This window comes from Sturnus vulgaris, chromosome 13 (genome assembly GCF_052056855.1).
Source record: "Sturnus vulgaris isolate bStuVul1 chromosome 13, bStuVul1.hap1, whole genome shotgun sequence".
Lineage (NCBI taxonomy): Eukaryota > Metazoa > Chordata > Aves > Passeriformes > Sturnidae > Sturnus > Sturnus vulgaris.
The window spans coordinates 1,048,780-1,068,825 of record NC_142255.1 but is presented as its reverse complement, the minus strand read 5'-3'; the positions used below and the strand labels follow the sequence as shown (position 1 = coordinate 1,068,825).

The following is a 20,046-nucleotide window of genomic DNA, read 5'->3' as shown; positions in this document are numbered from 1 at the left end:
GGCTTTTTGGGTTTCTGCAGAAAAGTAGATAAGAAGCTTTGGCTAACAAGTTTCTTCTTTGCCCCCAACAAATGAACAGGTGATTTAAATTATTAGAACTTCATTTGTTTTCTTAGAAGAATCACATTACACTTGCATGTGAAGTTCTGGTGGGTCACTGTTGGGGGTTAGGGTTCTTCCTTTTGTTTCTTTCTCTCATGGAATTTTGTCCCATCTGGAGGAGGAGAAGGCGGAAGGGTGCAGCTGGCTACTGTCTTACCTGAGGGATTTTCTCTTGGGAAGGGCAAAGTCACCATGAGATTTTAGGCTGGGGGAGAACAGGGTGGGGTGCAGCTCCTAGCTCCCTCCCTGTCTCTGCCAGCATGGGGGAGAACGTTCCAGCTGTTGCTTACTGTAGGATTCACTGCCTCTGCTGAAGCCCAGCCCCGTACTGCTCCTTCCTTACTGCAGGTAAGTGTTTGCTTGTAAGAACAGTCATAGGACTGGGAACTTATTAACACCCTACCACATTAGAAAGGACCGTCACCATCTACTCAGGTACCTCAGGAAAAAAAAACAGGACCCTGACACCCTCCCCCCTCCAAGAGAGCCTCTCGCAGCCATGTTCACCTGCTTGCCAGGACACCCCACAGCTCATTTACTACTCCAGGATCCGCTTGTCCCAGCCATTGCAGCCAGCCCTCCGAGGTTCCTGCTGCAGCCCTGAGCCTCTGCCTGGCCTGCCCGCCATTACCATGGGAGGGAGAGGCGGCCGAGCTCGCGCCACAGCGCCCCCTGCAGCCGCGGGGGAATCATCGCACGCGCCCTGCCCGGCCGGGAGCCAGCAGCGCCCCTGCCGGCTGTGACCGGAACTGCACCAAAGGGCAAAGTGCCCGCGGCCAAGAGAAGGCTGGCACTGGGTTCCTGCTGCTGTTTTCTTGTTGCTGCTGTTGTTGTTGTTTGCCTTGTTATACATATACGTACTAGTAAAGAACTGTTAAACCTTTTCCCATATCTTCGCCTGAAAACCCCTTAATTTCAAAGTGATAATAATTCACAAGGAATAGGGTCATGTTTTTTCCATTCCAAGGGAGGTTCATGCCTTCCTTGGCAGACACCTGTCTTTCAAACCAAGCCAATCACCCAGCTTTGATGACAACACATCCAGTGCTCACCTAAGACCCAGGAGGATCTCAGCACACCTGAAATCAACTGGCCAGTGGGAAGAATGCTTCCCAAGACTGGGAAGTGTGGGACAAACAGATCTGTGGTGGCCTCATGCCTCAGCTGAATGAGACACCATGGATCTAGCTAGGAAACAAGAGGCTCCAGTGAATAAACCCAAGTTGTGAGCAGTGAAAGTGCACCCAGAGAAAGACTCCAGAAACCTTAGAATAAACTTCAACAGTCACTAGTAAATTATCATTCAGCTAGAGCAGAAGCACATGCAAAAAACAGGAGAATTAAAAGAGAAGTCTCCATGAAACATGCATTATTGTTCCATTTGCTCTGCCTGCCTCCCAGAGTGACCCATGGGGCTGCCCTTCCAAGCAGACACCAAAACTAAGTGCTATTTCTCTAGAGGTGGTTTTGTCATAGGATCATAGAACAGTGTGGGTGGAAGGGACCTTAAGATCATCTGATTTATCAAATATTCTCACTACACGTTCCTCCCATCAGCCTGAGATGCTGCTCACACCTCTTGTCCTTGGTGACATCCAAAGAAGAAGCATCGACCTTGGAATATTTTATTAATGGCTGTAATTCACAAGATTAGGAACAACTGAAGAATTTAAATGCAAGTTTTATGAGCTAGTGGAAAGTGCTATTCTTCCACGGCATCAGGTGGCTTGATTAGCCCAGGGAATGAAGCTACATCAGTGCTGAGAGAAGCAGGCTCCCGCCTGAGAGCCTGGAACTGTGGACACACACATTCAGAGAGCTAGGGAATTACAACTTGGGAATCCTTTTCAGGCCTGGATTTCTCCTGACTCTCAGGTACATTCCCAGGCTGACAAGCTGACTACAGCTTCGGTTAGGGAGAAAGTCTCCCAGGGTAATAACATGGTGAAAAACAAAGTAAAATTCATAATAAAGATTAACGCCTGGTGTCTTTCCCGTGGGATACAATCCTGAAGTACTGTCCCAAGAATGCTTCTCCCAATTGTCCAATGAGCTCCTGTCCTGTCCTAGCTGCACATAACACACTTTAAATACAGGCTGTCCATACAATAAAGTTGGCCTTTTTCCCCAAAAAAAGTCCGTGTGTGTTACTGTCCTTTCTCTCTCTTTGCAGCGCAGTAACCACATGGAACCAATTTCCAGGAATGGCTCCAGTAGCCACAACAGCCAGATTTGTCTCTTTAAGTTCTCCATCAAAGTACATGAAAAACTGGGTTTGAAGTTGGCTTGAGTTGAACTCAACAGAGTTTAAGGAGTGATACTGAGGAAGTGATGCTGTGAAATTCAGAATAGAATAGAATAGACTAGACTAGACTAGACTAGACTAGACTAGACTAGACTAGAATAGAATAGAATAGAATAGAATAGAATAGAATAGAATAGAATAGAATAGAATAGAATAGAATAGAATAGAATATTCTGAGCTGGAAGGGACCCACAAGGACTATCAGTCTGACTCCTGGCCCTGCACAGACACCCCAACAATCCCACCCTGTGCCTGAGAGCATTGTCCAAACATTCCTGGAGCTCTGGCAGTCTTGGGCCACAAGCATTCCCTGTGGAGCCTGCTCAGTGCCCGACCACGTTCTGGGGGAAGAGTCTTTTCCTGATATCCAACCAAAATATTCCCTGATACAGTTTGGGAGCATCAAGTTCCCATTCATACTCATCACCCTCCTACCAGCTTCCAAATCACACGGCAAGACTAAAGACAGAGAGGGAAGAGCTCACTCATCTTTGATTAAAACTCTCCACTTTCCAGAGGAAAAGACTACAAAGAGGAGATTAGCTCTTTACTAGGAGTCAAATATTGTAAGAGAGAATCTGCAGTTATTACATCCAAGAACAAAAATTAGGCCATTAAAACTGGAGACTCAAGCCTACACCTCCAATTCACTTCTCATGATGTTTATTTTTTTGTCTTTTTCCCTTATAGAAATGCTTTGCTCAAGACTTTAAAGAAGCATCCCTCAGAAGAGAGCTGTTTGTGTTTTGGTGAGAAGAACCTGATTTCCCCCATGTTATATTAAATAATTCATCACCCTAAGTAATGTTTAAGTGAAAACATGACAAAAGCTGCTGTGCAATCCCAAACTGGATTATCTGTGCAGCTCAGAAGAACAAGAACAAGGCCTGGGATTTCTTTGGGCCTTTTGAACTAAAATGCCTGAAAACGAAGCCAGGTGTCACTGTGCTGTCAAGGAAACACGATGCCTCACACATACACAACATGAAAGTCTGTGGCCACGGTGGACAAGAGGAGACTGGCTGAACAATCCCCCCCAAAACCAGGGGGTTACTGCATCCATCAGGGAATTTATTAAAGCAGGTGACTGTATGGGGGCTCATACACCAGCCCACACTAATCACCATGCATATGTGCTGCAAACAACCCAGCTTCCTACAGCAACACTACCCAAGGAGGGGTCATCTTGACTGTAGTTGATGGATTAGGATGTATCCTACCCTATGTTAGCTGTGTGATCCTTCAGAGCCCAGGAAGGCTGAACCCAGACAGGTTGTTACACATCATGCTTGGTTCTCTACCCACAAACCCTAGCTCGAGGAACTGGGCAGAACATGGAGTTTAGGGGAGCAGAATGAGCCCAGAATCACTCCCTGGGAATAAGAAGAGCAACAGCTCCAGCTGGGAGCTGCAGCTGGAGATCTACTGAAAGTCTGAAAATACTATTAACACAGAAAATCCAAAGTCTCCACACCAAAAGAGTACAACAAGAAAGGAAAAAAATGGGAAATTAAATTTCCTTCCTGAGGGTTCTGCCCTGCCTGTCTTTTGTGCTCTGCAACACTCACACGGTGAACTGGACACTCTGAGAGGGACATAGGGATGTTGTTGGGACACACATCCTTGTAAGAGCTGCACGCTCCATGGGCAGAGGGCACCTGGCGACAGGCTGCCATCAGCACAACTCTCATTCTGCTCCATGGTCTATGTGCTATGAGTAAAAGCACCTCAAAAAATATGGTAGTCAGGGAATCTAACCAGGCTGGATGATCGACTTTAACCTGTTTACCCACAAACTATAGAAAAACAACCCCATTCCAAACTGGACTCTGGCTGACTCATGATACCAAGGAATTCCACTGGTTGATACCTTATTTCAACAATCTGTTGCTTTGACAAAATTCTCCTCATATCACCATCTCTAAATTAGGCACAAATTTTCCTTGGTATGACCAAGAATCAGCCTCAGCCATCTACAATGCCATGTGCTTCTCCAGTGCCAGAGGAGAGGAGCCAAGCAATGCACCTGATTGCGAAGGGCCTGTTGCGATGGCCGATCCCGGTGGATGTGACTGTCTCTTGTCACTGCAGAGGTCCCAGAATCTACATGGACAGATCCCACGGGAGTAGGCTGGAAAATAAGGTGTTGGTTAGAGTGAAGACTCTCACATGCACAAACCTACCTTGTTGAGCCAGTAGGATGCAGAAAAACATCAAAACGCTGCCCAAAGGAGCCAAGGGCAGGGCTATAAAATCCCTGTGATTTACAGACGTGGAATTTGATGGTGGACACCAGCACCAAATATCTTGTATAAAAATTAATTAAGAAGATATAGTTAGGTGTCTGTCTCAATGTCAGATCACACCTATTGCATCTCACACAGAAAATACACAGACTTGTTTTCCTCATCCCATTGTCTCACCACTTGTAAAAATCACACTTGCATAGAAACAGGACATGTAAAAATTAAAGCTTCATCTGCTCTCTTCTCACCAAAGTCATAATCCCTGCTCCCAACATCGAGATCTCCATGGCAACTACCGTGGTTGTCAGCAATAGCATGCTTGTCATACGAGGTGCTCTTTATCAACTGCCTTTGTAATTAAATAAAAATGAAGATAAAATCTTGATTCACAAAGGGAATGATTTCTTAGGAACTCTGTTGAGCATAGTAAGCACTGGGAATGCTAAATATAATTGGGACAGTAAAGCACTGGCAGTGGTAACAAGCTTAGCACTGATGGCATTTGACCAGTGACAATTCATTTACAGATGTCACTACTGATCTTAGGGGTGAGTCATGAGCAGAATGACCCAAAACAAAGAGGTTTAGATTCTTCAACCATATTTCCCCATGACACATCCTTTGGCCAAGGTCTTCCAGAGTTTAACTGGGTTTTGATGATAAAAGTGATGCAACAAATTCAGGGTCATGGTCCACATGGAGTCATGGAATGGCTAAATGGAGATTGGTTTCTCCCACATTTCCTTGCCATGTACTATACAGAGCTCATTCAGCCTCTGAGTGTCCTCTGAGATATTCTGAGTTCAGAAGAGCAAGTTTAGATTAGATATTTGGGGAAATTCCTCCCTGTGATGGTGGTGAGGTTCTGGCAAGGTTGCCCAGAGAAGCTGTGGCTGCCCCACTCCTGGACAAGGCCAGGTTGGACGGGGTTTGGAGCAACCTGGGATAGTGGAATGTGTCCCTTCCCATGGCAGGGGGTTGGAACAAAGTGAGCTTCATGATCCCTTCCAACCCAAACCGTTCTGGGATTTTACTATTTGCTGAACATCCATCAGAACCCTGCCTAGATCTCCTGTACCTTTTTGATGGGAACATGACCATTATAGGGGGTTTCTATGATTCTCCTGCTTTAAGATGGATTTTAGATACTGGTTTCCAATCCTGTGCTAGACTAGAGGGAATTCAGTCTCATCATGTTCATTGTCACAAATGAGAAAATGAGGCTTGTATGTCCAGAGAGGTGGATGAGGCCTCTGTCCCTCAGGAAATCTGCGAGGCACTGCAAAAACCCTCTGAACACAAGGTCAGGACATCTCACTATGTTGAGAATAGAAAGATTTGATCCTAAACTCACTGGCACTAATTTGGATTACTGGTATCAAAAAGGCAATGGTAGGAAAGCAGCACCTGGAAGGCAAGACATGGGATTTTGCAGGGACAACTCACAATTGGCCTGCCAACCCAGTCGTAGGCGTAGTCAAAGGTGTAGCCTTTCTTTTCAAAGAGCTCCGTGAAGATGGTCCGTAGGTAATCGTAGTCTGGTCTCTCAAAGAAGTCTAATCGTCGGACATAGCGGAGGTACGTGGCCATCTCCTCTGTTGGAAAAGGGGAAAAAGCAGCAGCTTTTATCCTGAATCTTCCAAATGAGTTGTTAGAAACCAATATCTGGGCTGCCAGTGCTACCGCTGGCTTTTCTCCTACAAGTCATGGTTTTTAGAAAGAGTCCTCAATGGAAAACAATCCAAACGCTTCTCAAGCAAAGATGGAAGTCTTACTTCTGTTCAAATTTGATCCATCCACACCTTGACTTATTCTATATATTTGCATTAAAAAAACCAAAGCGAGAAATAAACTCACTGAACCTAACAACAGGCTGCTCACAGACATTTAGAATGCTCTTGCCCAGAGAAGTTGTGGCTGCCCCATCCCTGCAAGTGTCCAAGGCCAGGTTGGATGGGGCTTGGAGCACCGTGGAATAGTGGAAGGTGTCCCATCATGACATTGGCAGCACCTGAATATTCAAAACTATACTAAGAGAGGGAGGCTCCAAGGTGAATTTACCTGAAGAGGGTTAATTTACAGACCAGGGTTTGGTGTTAAGCTAATTAATTGCTTTCCTCCATCTGGGTTGCATTTTGCATGCACAGAATACTGAGCCCTAGGAACTCATGTCCTGCCTCTTCCCAGCTCTCCCTTGGCTCATCGTCTTGCCTTCAGCTGACAAAAATAAGAATTATCAGTAAGAACTACTTATTGATATTTAACTCTGTCTATGGCTTGTGGCTTCCATGGAAGTAAAACAGGGGGAAAAAAAGGAGAAGAAAGAATCCTCTCTTTTAAGTACCTCCAGAAGGTGGATAACAACCGGTTTCAGGCGAGGAAGGGACAAAACTCAGTTCTCTCATCTCCCATCAGCCCAGATCTGAAGGAGCTATGAGGAGGAGTACTGGCAAAAAGATGAGAACAGACAACCTGAAGCTGTTCTGCTTGGAAGCGGGTGGTTTTTGGAATGAGACATCTGGGGAATTACTTGAGTGAACAATGATCCCATTCCAGGCTTGCTGCTCCTCGTGCCAGGAAAGAGCCATGTGGCACAACAGCTCCTACAGAATTTGGATTAATTCTGGGTGCTCTCCCTGGTGTCAGGACTTCAGAAACCCCCCATGAAATCTCCCAAGCTCACTCTGTGGCCAGGGGACCCTGGGGACGGCGCTATCTCTGTATCCTGCTCTCCCAGCTCCATGGTCTGTTTTACTGGAGATCAGGTGTTGGGCTTGGCTAGAAACACACTTTAGTAACACTCTCCTTAAAACAGCTTCCAGAAGGTGGAATTCATGGACAGACAGACCATCTCATTTTCCAAGCTGGCCACCTACACCTGCAACACCTGTAAAACCTTCCATTTGGAAAAGAATTAGCTCAGTGTTTCCAACATGGTCATTTGGGAGAGGGAAAATAATGAAGAGCTCTTTCGGAAGGAAGCCAAGAAGTAAAGTAGGCATACAAGGCCCTTGAGCACTGTCCAACCTCCTTGATGAGAAGAGTTTTGTTCATTTTAAGACCTCAGGCCCTGCTAATTTATAGCAGCAGTTCCAGTTGTTTGCCAGCTTAAAAAACAACATGATGGATACACGTCATTCAATACTTTCTGAAGGAGGAGTGCAGGCCCATCCTATTTGACAAGGTATGGCCACCTCCAGCTGCACTCACATGATCCCATCAGGGCTTTACCTGGAAAGTTCTCACAGAGAACTTCAACTGGAGTGTTTCTCTTTGTGTCCCCAATCTTCTGATATCTCTCTTTTAAGGTGTCAGCCTGCAGCGCACAAAGACAAAACAGTTGTGGAGAAAGAGTTCAACCATGTGAGAAAGGACATGCTGTATGGGAAGAAAAACAAGGTATTTAATGCCCATTCTGGGTGACATCAGGAGATGTTACTTGTAACTGAACTGCATCCTAGACAACACTAGTAGGAATATTTCACAGGCTATTGGGAAGGAACATCCAAGGATGTTCAAAATATCTTTGTTCAAGAAAGGCATGACCCTTATCAGTGTCTTGCAAGGCTCATTTCTCACAGCCCAGTCCCGAGGACTGTGCAGGGAAGGTTACATGGGAGAAGGAAATAAAGGTGCATGAACTGTGATGGCACATCAGGACCTCCCCAGACTTAGGGCCATCGAGCTGCCTTCACAAACAACTGCAAAACAGACCCGTCACACAGCAATTTGAGTATTCCTCCGTGCAACACGATGTTACTACATTGATAATAACTTTACATCAGTCACACTTCTCCCAAATCCTAGGCTGCTCTCACACCTTTCCTTTCACCCCCAAACCCTCCATCACTCAGCACTGGTTTAATATCTGGTCAACAAGGAAATGAAACCATTTGCAGCTGGATTTCTCACCTAAATCAACCTGAGGCAGAGAACTCTGCTCCAGCTGTCACCCTGAAAGTGGGGTTTCTTGCCTCCATTTCAAAATATGTCAATTAGACCTGGCAGCAGCATAATGAGAACTGTAAACATTCTCTGACAGTACAGACCAAAAGTGTAAGCCGAGGAAACCTAGAAGGGCAAACATGCCACATTCTAAATCCAGCTGGAGAGTCAGTGTTTGCCCTGAACCTCACAAAGGAGTCAACTAATTCTTATCAAGTTCAGCACTGGACTGAGAAACTTTTGCAGAACCTTGTATAAACTTGGAATTATTTTAGAATAATTTACAGGATTAATTTACAGCAGGTAAATTCAACTAAGCCAGAAAATTCAACTAAGTCAGAAAGAAAATATGTACTAGAATAACACACTTAAAGAGAGGCATGGACATAAAATAAGAGAGAGTCTGATTTCTTTCACAATCCATTTCATGCTTGAAAAACCCTTCTTTGCTTTTACGACCTGTTGCCAACATTTCTGGCATGTGCCTGATGAGGCTGAGCTAAGACTAACTCTGGATAGGTGGTGAAAAACAGCTGAACAAGGTCTATTAACCCAACTGGGTCTATACCCACTGACCATTGCAGAGCTCTGCCAAGCAGCTCCTGAACCCAAAGCTTTGGTTCCTTTTTCCAACAGGAGCTCTTGTCTTGCCTGATAAACCTAACCTGATCAGACCCTTCACTCCCTTCAATTCCAAAGCTGAACGCAGTAGCTTTATCGTCAGAGAGGTGATGGAGAAGTGAAGATGCAGCTTCCAACAGCTCTGGAGCCAGTAAATGACTTACTCCTTGTTAGCTCAGCTGATGGATGTTGGTGGCAGTCGGAAACTCAATTACTTGCAGCTCTCCACACTGTACACAGCATCTCATAAACTCCTCAGCACTGATTGTCCAGTGTCTGTGGAGGGAAGCCAAGCCAAATACTTGTGCCAGAAAACCAGTTTTTCAAGCTGAAGTCCATCTGTGCATCTAAACCCATCAAACTGCTCCCATTATAAACATGGATCACAGATGCAGCTGGGGGATTGTGTTGCTGTAACTGGAATTTCATAAACAATTGCTGTGTACCAGTCACGCTCCAGTCCGGGGCAGCTTCCAATCACAGCTCTCTCACTGCTGTCCCTGTCTCTCTGTTCACCTTCTCTCCAAAATTGTACCAATTTGGAAACTTGAAGAGCCAGCTAATGTATTTCTACCTTAAAATCTTCCCTGCAGCTAAACTTAATGCCTCAGTGTTAGGCTTCAAGGACACAAAGGAGAGGACAGTGTTTCTGACTGGATTTTGCCAACGTTTCCCCAGCAGATTCTCCTTTGGGTAGAGACTAGCCAAAGTTTTAAAGGACAAAACCTAAGGCTCAAACCTACCTTCAGTCCTTGCCAGGGCAGGCTGCCTCGGAGGAAATACATGAACATATGGCCAAGGGCTTCCAAGTCATCTCGACGACTTTGCTCTAAAAGAGATGACAAATTATTGCTGCAGAAGCAAAAACGGCTCTGAGATCTCAGCAGCAGCCACACCTGTATCTGAGATAAAGGTACCACAGGGACATTCACTCACTGTCTGCTGCTCAGATCTTGTGCAATACCAGAAGCTGTTTCAGAAAGCCAGAAAATGTGTAAAATCAGCCAGAAGCCATGAGATAACATGGGAACTGCACAACACACATCCATCCTGAGATAGAGTGGACAACTCTTAATTGCAGAGGAATAAAGCAGTGCCCCAATTTTTCTCAGTGTCAGTGGTGCCACGTGGTGCTGGATCATTTCCTCTGGACTAAATGGGAACGGAATACTCACAACCAGCTGCAGGGATCTACCCTTGCACAGTGCCAACCCCTTCTGAATTGCCTCTGCTGCTCATCAGAGCAGATCAAAAATAGTTCCAGTGCTGTGGAACACTTGCTGCTGCCACCATGCAGATGTTATAATTATAAATGAAGGGGGGAAAAAGGGGCACAGAGCCAAAGGAAAAATATCTGAAAACAAACTGCCAAAATGCATCCAAAACCCCAGGGGAGGACAGAAGAGAACAACAAATGTGGAGGCGACACTGGGCTGGGCTGAGCTGCATTCTTGGATTCACTGAGCTCGTGGACTCATTTGGTGCAACCTCCCTTCCTCTGAACCCCAGCTGCTCCAAACAACATGCTCCACCATCCAGAGCAGATCCAGCCCACGACACTGCGGCCACTTAACCTGCAGGATATGCTGGGAGTGGGAACACTCGGGAGAAAGGAACTGAAATGACAGTTCCTGCAGTTATCCTGATAAAAGGGGGAAAAAAAAAAGAGGCCCTGGGTAATTTAGTGGAGTGATGCAGATGGACTTGCAGGAAGATAATTGAGTACACTTGTCCCTCAGAAAAGCTGCAGTTAAGACTCCCGAGTCTGAAATGTGAAAGGACTGATTCCACCTGGGCTGGTCTCACCAGTGAAGCATCAGCTCCTCACAACCCCTCTGGGCAGCCCCCTCAAATACAACCCCAGAACTGATCAGGACCCTTCCCCTGCATGAGCCATGGTGGGAGCTGAAATCCTGTGGGAAATGGGTCCTAAGGAAGGCACATGGTGCACTTCAAACACAAATTCATCTTCCCTCCACATCGCCTGCACCAGCAGCTTCCCACTGTGCCCTCCCATTCCTCCATCCCTGCCTGACTCTTCAGTTTCCAAAATTAGAAGCTAGGCTCATCCCTCCTTACTTCCCAAAGAGAGTGAGCTCTCCAAGTGGGAGCAAATATGCTAGGAGGCCTCCTAGAGAATATTCCATTATCTCACTACTTCTATGGATTTAAGAGAATATAAACATTTAGTAAGGTTTTTTCTGCCTTTCAGCCACAGAAATGTAACCTTCTGGTAGGAAAGAAAGCAGCAAGGAGAGGAGATGAAAGCCGGGTTTATAGTTATTTAAATAATTCATTTTCTCCAACCAATTACTAGGTCAGGGAACATCCAACTCTACCACCTGGAACTGGAAGGCACTGGGACAGTGCTGTGCTATAAAAATCTATTTGTCTATCATCCAGTGCAGCAATCACCGCCTGCCTGCTTGTCTTTTATCAGTGCAGGGCTGCTCCCAGTTATTTAGTTCTTAATAAAAACTGTAATTATGAGGCTTCCAACATTTCAGCTGGCTCAGTTCCTCAAAAGAGGGGAGAAAAAAAGCGCCACACAACTGTAAACAGCATTGGGAGGTTCACAAATAGCTTCAAGGGTGCAGAAGAACTGAGCCAAGATGATATGAGAGGTCTACAGGATTCAAATGGCAAGCTGGAATGTGTCCAGGGAAGGGAGTAGAACACTGGAGCCAGGGAAGGAGCTAAAGCACCAGGAGCAGCTGAAGGAGCTGGGAAGGCTCAGCCTGGAGAAAAGGAAGCTCAAGGGGGACCTCCTGACCCTCCACAACTCCCTGACAGGAGGGGGCAGCTGGGTGTGGGGGAAGAGAGCTCTGTTCCAAGGGAACAAGGATGGGACAAGAGGAAACAGCCTCAAGCACCACCAGGGAAGGTTTAGGTTGGATATTAGAGATATTAGAGAATTAGATAATTCACTGAAAGGGTGTCAAGGATTGAACAGGCTGCCCAAGACAGTGGTGGAGTCACCATGCCAGGAAGTGATCAAAAGATGTGTTAATGTGCCATTTGAGGACATGGTTTAGTGGTGAACATGGCAGTGCTGGTCAATTGTTGGACTCAATGACCTCAGAAAGCTTTTCCAGCCTGAAGGATACTCTGTAAGCTCCCCCCACGCAGACAAACCTTTGCCAAGGTGTGTGTTGATGGACATGTATCTCGCTGTTCCAGTGAGACTCTTGTGCTCCCTGTAGGGAATGTGTTTTTTGGTTTCCGGGTCAATGTACTCCTTGGCCAATCCAAAGTCTATGATGTGAATGACGTGCTCCTTCTTATTGCCCTGCCGGCCAATGAGGAAGTTCTCCGGCTTCACATCCCGGTAGATGAGGTTCTTGGAATGCACGTACTCCATCCGAGAGATCTGCAAAACGACGAGGGAAATGTTACTTGTGAGCAGAGCTCCGGCTCCCAGCAGAGCTGCAAGAGGAATTTGTCATCCTCTCCTTTCCAAGGCTATCATGCTGTGCTCCCTGCTTTATTCCCACGGAAATGGCAAAGGCTGTTTCTGAGGCGTTACCACTGGGATGCAGCTCTTGGCAGGATGCCACGGGGAGCTGCAGCAGCCTTTTTGTACTGATTTTAAACATACTAAACCACTTACCAAGAGCTCTTCCCTTGCCCTCCGCCTTCCCCTGTTGCTGTGTCTTACCACCTTCCTCCCTCAACCCATATGCTGTCTTAGACATGCCAGATTCTTCATGGAGGGGGATTTTTGGACAGGCAGAAACTTTACCATCTTCAAAGCTGACTAAAATAATAATTAATCTCATTGCTGTCAACTAGGAATAGCTGGAATATTTTTCAGCTTTTGACTAATGTTTTTCTGGAAGTTTGAACAGGAAGATGAAAGGGAAGGAACCCCACTTCTGAGGTGATGGAGTGCCTCTAACAACACACCTTATTCAGAAGTTCATAATTAAAACTGCTTTTGAAACCAAACATATTGCAGGTGTCTGAACATGCTGTCAAGCAGTTCTCCTTTGGGTCCTGAACTTAGGAGATGGTTCCAACTGGAAATCTAATTTTCATTTCATTTATTTCAATTGCCTCTATGTTTCAAATGAACACACATGAACCCCCATTTATGGCTGTCCTGGTCACAGCTGCCCAGCATGCCAGAGGGCACAGTGGTTTTAAACAATATGCTTCTTTGGAAAGGCTACTGTGATTGACACAGGTATTTATGGGCCAGCAATGCTACAAAACCTCTGCAAAGCTCCACCAACTCCCAGTTTTACACTAACAAGCCTCAGTCCCCAGAGGTCACTGCCACACTGTTCTGAGGGACAGCACAGTGCCAGAATGCCAGGAGATACCCAGGGTAAGGGCCACCAGCTGGTCACCCCCACTGGGTGGATCCTGGTGGGAAAGTGCTGCAGGCTGGAGTCTCTGGGTCACTGAGCCAACTCTCCCCCAGCCAGGCAGCAGGGACCTCCCATCAGCCCTTCCAACCCCTCTGCTCACTCCGTTGGGCTGGCAGATCCTGACTGCTCCTTCATTTCTCGTTGAATCCAGACACATTCCCAGCTGGCAAACTGAGACCACTTTCTCTTTACAGATCTTGGACCCACACGTGGTTTTAAAAGTCCACATGCACGTGATCCTCCAGCACACTCCCAGGCTTTTACCATGCACCCTATTTTAAAGGAAAATCTGCTGCATTTCAATCTCTCAGAAAAAAGCAGCAGGCAGGAGGGGGCATTTTATAAAATAAACAGCTGTACAGTGAGGGCAACAGACAGGAAAAAAATTGGCTGCAGGTGAATCAGAAAAAACAGAATTTGCTCAAAGACTCTTCAAAGAAGGGAACAGCACGTGCTGCTGCTCCCTCCCCTCAACGCAGTGATTGATTCCAATGTGCCGAGAAAATGGGTTTCATGGGTAACAGCCATTATTTCCAATCAATTACAGGCTGGTAGAGAGCAGAGCAGATGCTCTTCAATCATTCTTCACACTTTGAATCACCTACAGGACACAGCAGCAGGTTGTGAGACAAAAAGCCATGTTGGGAGGCAATTCAAATGAAGATGCAACCCTTGAAAGTGGAACAAAGAGTTTCCTTGCCTCTCCACACATAATAAGCTTCCAAGCAGAGCCTGACTGGCTCATTTGATTTGTTCCTGCTACCAGAGCAGCTCAGTTGTTGAAATCCCAGCAGCAATTAGAGAACCTGAAAAGAGCCCATTTTTTTCTTCTTTAAAAATTCTCAGCAAGTTGCAGCAGGCAGGACAACAACCTGGACAGCTGAGGTGTCAGATGAGCCAATATGCTCTAGCAGCACTCAAGGGTAAAATATGCAGCATTTATTTTCTTTCCTTTTTTCCTCCCACCTGCCTTTTTTACTTCCACCATACACACACAGCTGTTGCGGGGTCTCTCGTATTCCTTCTTTACTTCCACCTGCCTGGATGCTTCATGCTGGAGAGCTTTGCTCAGCCATGGCAGCTAAAGACGCTCTCCAAGTAAAAAAGATGTTTCTTGGAGTAGCTTCCATGCTTTATTCACCCTGACAAGACACTCTCCCTGCTTGTGGCTGCTGTGATGTGGAGTGTCTGGACTGCATCTCCCTTCCAGACCCTGCCTGAGCACACATAAGCTGCAGCACAGCCTCGGCATCAAACCCATCGCACAGCCAAAGGAGAGGGGAAGTGGAGTTCCCACTCCACAAATGTGCTGCATGCACAGGTGCAGTGCCCACTCCTTTGGGTTTGAACTACAGGCTCAGACACCCTGAATTCATTCTTTTAGGGGCAGAGAAACCACTCGAGGAACTGGGACTAACTTGGAATTGCTCTAACACTGGAAAAACAGCAAGCATGGGAGCACTAGGGTAGATGGAAGACTCTGAATTACAGAGGGATTTCCATGGCCACGGACGGCCGGGTCCATCCTTGGAGCTGTAAATCTCCATTTCAGATGTCAGAGAAACCCTTAGGAGGGGGGAGAATCCCTTGGCACAAAGCAAGACCCCTGTGCTGCAGTGGAGAAATGAGAGGATATTGTGACATTTATCAGGTGCCAAAGAAACCCATGCTTTCATTTGCCTTCCTCCTGCCAAGGCAGCAAGTGTAACAAACCCTCTTCTCCCAGAAAGGTAACTTTTAAGGGGCTGACCTTGACAGCAATTCCATCTCTAGACCTTCCTGATAAATTTGAACCCTTCTTCCACACATCACTCACTTAAATATACATCAGATCAGCAGAGAATAAAATTAATCGTCATTAAAGGCAATTTTGATGGTCACTGGTAGAAAAACATCTTGCTACAACTTGGTCCAGATCACATCCAGAGTATTTTTCCAGTGCCTGGTGGCACAACAGAGATTGTTATAGCTGTTAGTGAGCATCATAAAGGCTGGACTGGGCAAGAGTGAAAAACAGAAGCCTGAATAAAAAAAAATTCTTCCCCAATTTATGGGCTGTAGGGACTGACATATTGACCATATTTTAATTGCCAGGCTTGGCTTTGTTCAGGAGCTTCACCCACTGGAGCTGATCTACTGGATGTCTTCAGCTGCATGTGGAGTATGGAGAAACACTTCGAGTCTGAACAATTCCCAAACAGGCTGTCTTTCTTGAAGACTCATTGTCATCCAGTCTCTCTTGCCCTCAGCCAGGAGAGCCTTCCTGATGTAAAACTATGTTTGAATTCTCCTGTAATCCCATGTGGCACTTAAGAGACACTGCCCTTCTTTTTCCTAGAGAAACTCCTTTTTCTCCTCTAACATCTGCAAAGGATCCACCCCAGATGCTGCAACCTGTCAAGCTCATTCACACCAGCCAAGTAGAAATAAGTAGTGAAAAATATCTTTCCAGGATGTCTCTGGTTAAAAATTGACCACGGGACTGGATGCTCCTACAGACATGGGGATCATCCTAAGTATGAGGAGAAACATCGGGGGACAAATGCCCGTGGTTAGAATTATAGCAGCTTAAGCAGACTTGGCCAGTCAGAAGCAATAACAAAATGTAATTCATGAATGTGAACCCCAAGCAGTCTGAGAGTCCAGCTTTCCTTCCTGTGGTGTCACACACTGGGGCGTGACACAGTGACTGCAACCATTTAGTGGGGGAGAAAGACAGTTTTCCCGAAATCCTTGTGGCTGGAGCAAAGGGTTTTCATTTCATTCAAGGAGTGCCAGCCCCTTTGGAAAATACTTCTCCCAGGGCCAGGTGATGGGGCACACCTGAGGATGCTGAATCTGTCTCCTTAAATGTTCACCCTCCAAGCTGGCAACTCACGAAACCTCCCTGTGGAGACTGAGAAGGCCCTACAACAACTCCCCATGGCCAAAGGCGCCATGAGAGAACATCAGCTCCTCCATTTCCTACTGCTCTTGCTGTACCCCTGCATCAGCCTCAGCATGTGTTTTCCAACTGGCACCAGTACCCTGGTAAGCTGCAGCCTGGCCACAGGATCAACAGGTGATGCCAGTGAAGAACATCCAAGCCCAGAGCTGAGCTGCAGCCCCGGGATTTGGCAAAAGGCAGCAGCCATGGCTGTGACAATCTTGATTTCCCCAGAAGTCCCTAGGGAATGAATTTACATCTTTATGTTTTCCCTCCAAAGGTCACACAAGCCGTATCTGAGGCTTTGCCAGCTGTTGCCACTTGATTTAATCAAAGCCAATACTATAAATTGGTTTTCCATTGATAAAGAAACACTCAAAACCAAGAGAACTTGACTGCTTTGCTCTAGGAGGCCTCAGTACCAGGCAGGTGCTGTTCAGACTTTTGCAGTTCTGACTTCAGTTTCCCATTTGAGATTCTGCTGTGTCAAATTTCAGTTTATCTGGAGAGAATTGTGTTCTTCATCCCTTACATCTCCTCTTCCCTACCATGCTTCTATCTGCAGAACTATTAATGTGAATATAGAATTCCAGCTCTGCTGTGGAGTATCTGGGTGATCTCAAAGTCTGGCTATCCAAGTAGATATCTTGGATATCTGGCTATCCAAGATCTGGATATCTGCAGATATTTAGATACTTGTGAATCTGCAAACCAGTCTGAAAATAAAAAAGCCAAACTGACTGGCTGAGCCCATTGACTTGTGGAAGTTTCTGCAGCACATTTAGTATGCTCAGCTTTCATGTCGTTCACTTTTAACACAAGCCCAAATCCAAGCCTGGATCCCTTCCAGCTTGATTTCCCTTCCTTTTCAGGTACATTAAAGGCTCTGTGATGTTGCCCATAGAACTATTATATTTCAAGTGTCAGTAATTTAAACCCATTTGATTGACCAAATTTTTGACCAAATTTAACCAAGGCAGAGCCCTCAAATGCTGGTATTTTGGCTAAGGAGGGCTTAGCTCCCATTGCCCTGTGAGGTTTCAGTCTATGGGCAGCCCAGTAGCACCAAACCAGTAGAACTGGTAGGAGTGTGGGCAGGTGCTGTGCTCTGTGTGTCCCGTGCAGTGGGTGAGAAATGAGATGCTCCTGGGATGTCCAAACAGGGAGGGAGCTGGGGCAGGTACCGGGGCAGGGGCGTGTAGGGGACGTGGGACACAAGTCCATAGGAATCCAGCTTCACTGGTTCTGCTGTGCAGGAAGCCAGTTTCTTGTAAGCATAATTTGACCTTCTCTTCATAGGCAGGAGTCCTTCTCATCCCTGAGAAGTTTTCTTTTATAAGAAAGATGGAGAGGGACCTTGGACAAGGGACTGGAGTGACAGGACAAGGGGAAAGTGCTTCCTGCAGCCAGAACACAGGGTGAGATGGGATATTGGGAAGAATGTGAGGGTGATGAGGCCCTGGCACAGGTTTCCCAGAGAATCTGTGGCTGCCCCATGCCTGGAAATGTTCAAGGCCAGGTTGTACAGGGCTTGGAGCACCCTGGGCTAGTAGAAGGTATCCCTGCCCCTGGGAGGGAGGGTGAGATTAGATCTTTGAAGGTTCCTTCCAACTCAAACCACGCGGTGATTCTATGATGGAAGAAGATTCTTTCAGCCCTGAAACTCGCACTGTGCCAACTCTAGGATGGATGGACACCCGAGGAGACCCCAGGGCAGGGCCCTGACCATCACTCACCAGCTGAATGGCGATCATTAACACCGTCTTCAGGGTGAACGTCCTGTCACAGAGGTCAAACAGATCTTCCAAGCTCGGACCAAGGAGCTCCAATACCATGGCATTGTACTTTCCACATGGTCCGAAGTAATACACCTGGGGGAGCCCTTCAGCTGGAAGAACAGGAAAAGAACTGGAATCAGTCAATGAGACAAAGTTAATTCCCCTCTCCCCACATCTTTTGTAAGGCAGAGTTTTATTGTCACTTCTTGAGTATTCTATCTGATCCTGCCCAGTAGGGAAATAAGTTCCAGCACAAACTGTGACTGAACCAAAGGCCAAACCAGTGCAGGCTCTACTCAGCTTGGACAGACAAATGGATTCCAGAGCAATTAACAAGACCACCTGAAAGCATCGAGCTTTGGCAGCTTAAAGGCTTGGATTTAGGGAACAAGACACAGAGTTCCCTGTGTTCCACTAAACACCAGGCAGAGAACAGCCCTAGATGTGTGCTGGCACTTGTTGGAGCAGTTAGGAAGATGACAGTCCTTGGAGAAAATGAAGCATGGCCAAAAAAGGGCTGCTTTGTCACCAAAGCCCTTGTTTTTCAGCACAACCTTACACAAAACTTACACTCAGTAAAAAGGAAAAAACACTTTTCCTTTAAAACAGGAAAAAGTTTTAAATTTTGACCAATCACCACACAAAAATAGGTGATCATGGTCATTAGCATATGTGCACATGCAACTATCAACATCGAACTGGTAGGAGCCAGAGCCCATCCTCCCACCCAACAGACTGCTCCGTGGGAGTACAGTGTTGATACTCAGCTGGCAGGAGATTTTTGGGTGGATCAGCTTTCTGAAAGGCATCAGAAGGAAAGGGAGAAAAACAGCCTTGATGCTGGAAGACTCACAGAGCTGCAGAGCACTTCTGGAATTAACTTTGAGTCAAAGAGGAAACCACAGCAGCCCATACAGGAGGAATTTAGTGCAGGCCCAACTGCTCATTTTGCTAATCAGCACCTGCACCAGCACATGGCATCCCAGTGTCAGCGCCAAGCTGGGTAACATGTTTAAATCTCTATGTATTTCCAGTCTACACTTCATAAGCAGCTCCAGAACACAACAGAAAGGTTCTGTTTTGAAATATAGGGCTTTATCTTATGTCAAAATAAAATATTTGCTTGAATGCCCAAAGATGCAGTGCCCTGCTATTCAGCGTAAAGGCTGAGCACGAGGAGCACTGCTACATGTGCAGCCTTTCTTCCCACAGAGATCCACAAATTATAGCACATGGGACCTGAAAACACTGTGATTATTAATATTATGGCACGTTTTAAACAAGTGCAGGCACACATCTGGATTTGCATAAGTGATCAATGTTAGATATAGCAAAATACTTGAATGATTAAGTGCACAGTTTGGTGTCAGCTCTTTGAGGTGCGTGTCAGGAACAGAACAAGTGCATGTCCTACTCCAGATTTAGGGGAACCTCACTAAACCAATGGCACTCAGAACTTGCAATCTGGCTACAATGCAACAAATGCAGCACTGAAATCACTAATGCTTAAATATCACAAAACCTGTGCTCCCAAGTACTGCTCTGAAAGAACAAAATGCAGTTTGACAAAGATTACCTGAGGAGGGTTTTAATCTCATTGATTCACATGGCTCAGGGAATCTGTCACCAGGATGCATTAATGGGATATTACAGAGCATTGCAGGAATTCCCTGTCTAACCAGTGTTTTGTGTCCCATGTAAAACATTGACCCAACCTGGGTTTGGGAGGCTGCTGCTACTAACAGAGCTC

At 46.2% G+C, this 20,046-nt stretch overlaps 1 protein-coding gene across 3 annotated transcripts in view; it reads right to left on the bottom strand.

Moving 5' to 3' along the window:
- Positions 1–20,046, bottom strand: part of CSNK1G1 (casein kinase 1 gamma 1) — a 106,648-nt gene that overhangs the window by 13,879 nt on the left and 72,723 nt on the right. For all 3 annotated transcript variants that reach the window (XM_088172293.1, XM_088172292.1, XM_088172294.1), the window contains 6 exons: positions 18,255–18,406; positions 12,355–12,589; positions 9,963–10,048; positions 7,885–7,969; positions 6,100–6,248; positions 4,434–4,538 (listed from right to left, as the gene is read on the bottom strand). In XM_088172293.1, the coding sequence (XP_088028419.1) occupies positions 4,434–4,538; positions 6,100–6,248; positions 7,885–7,969; positions 9,963–10,048; positions 12,355–12,589; positions 18,255–18,406 (812 nt within the window). The remainder of the gene's footprint in view (positions 1–4,433; positions 4,539–6,099; positions 6,249–7,884; positions 7,970–9,962; positions 10,049–12,354; positions 12,590–18,254; positions 18,407–20,046) is intronic.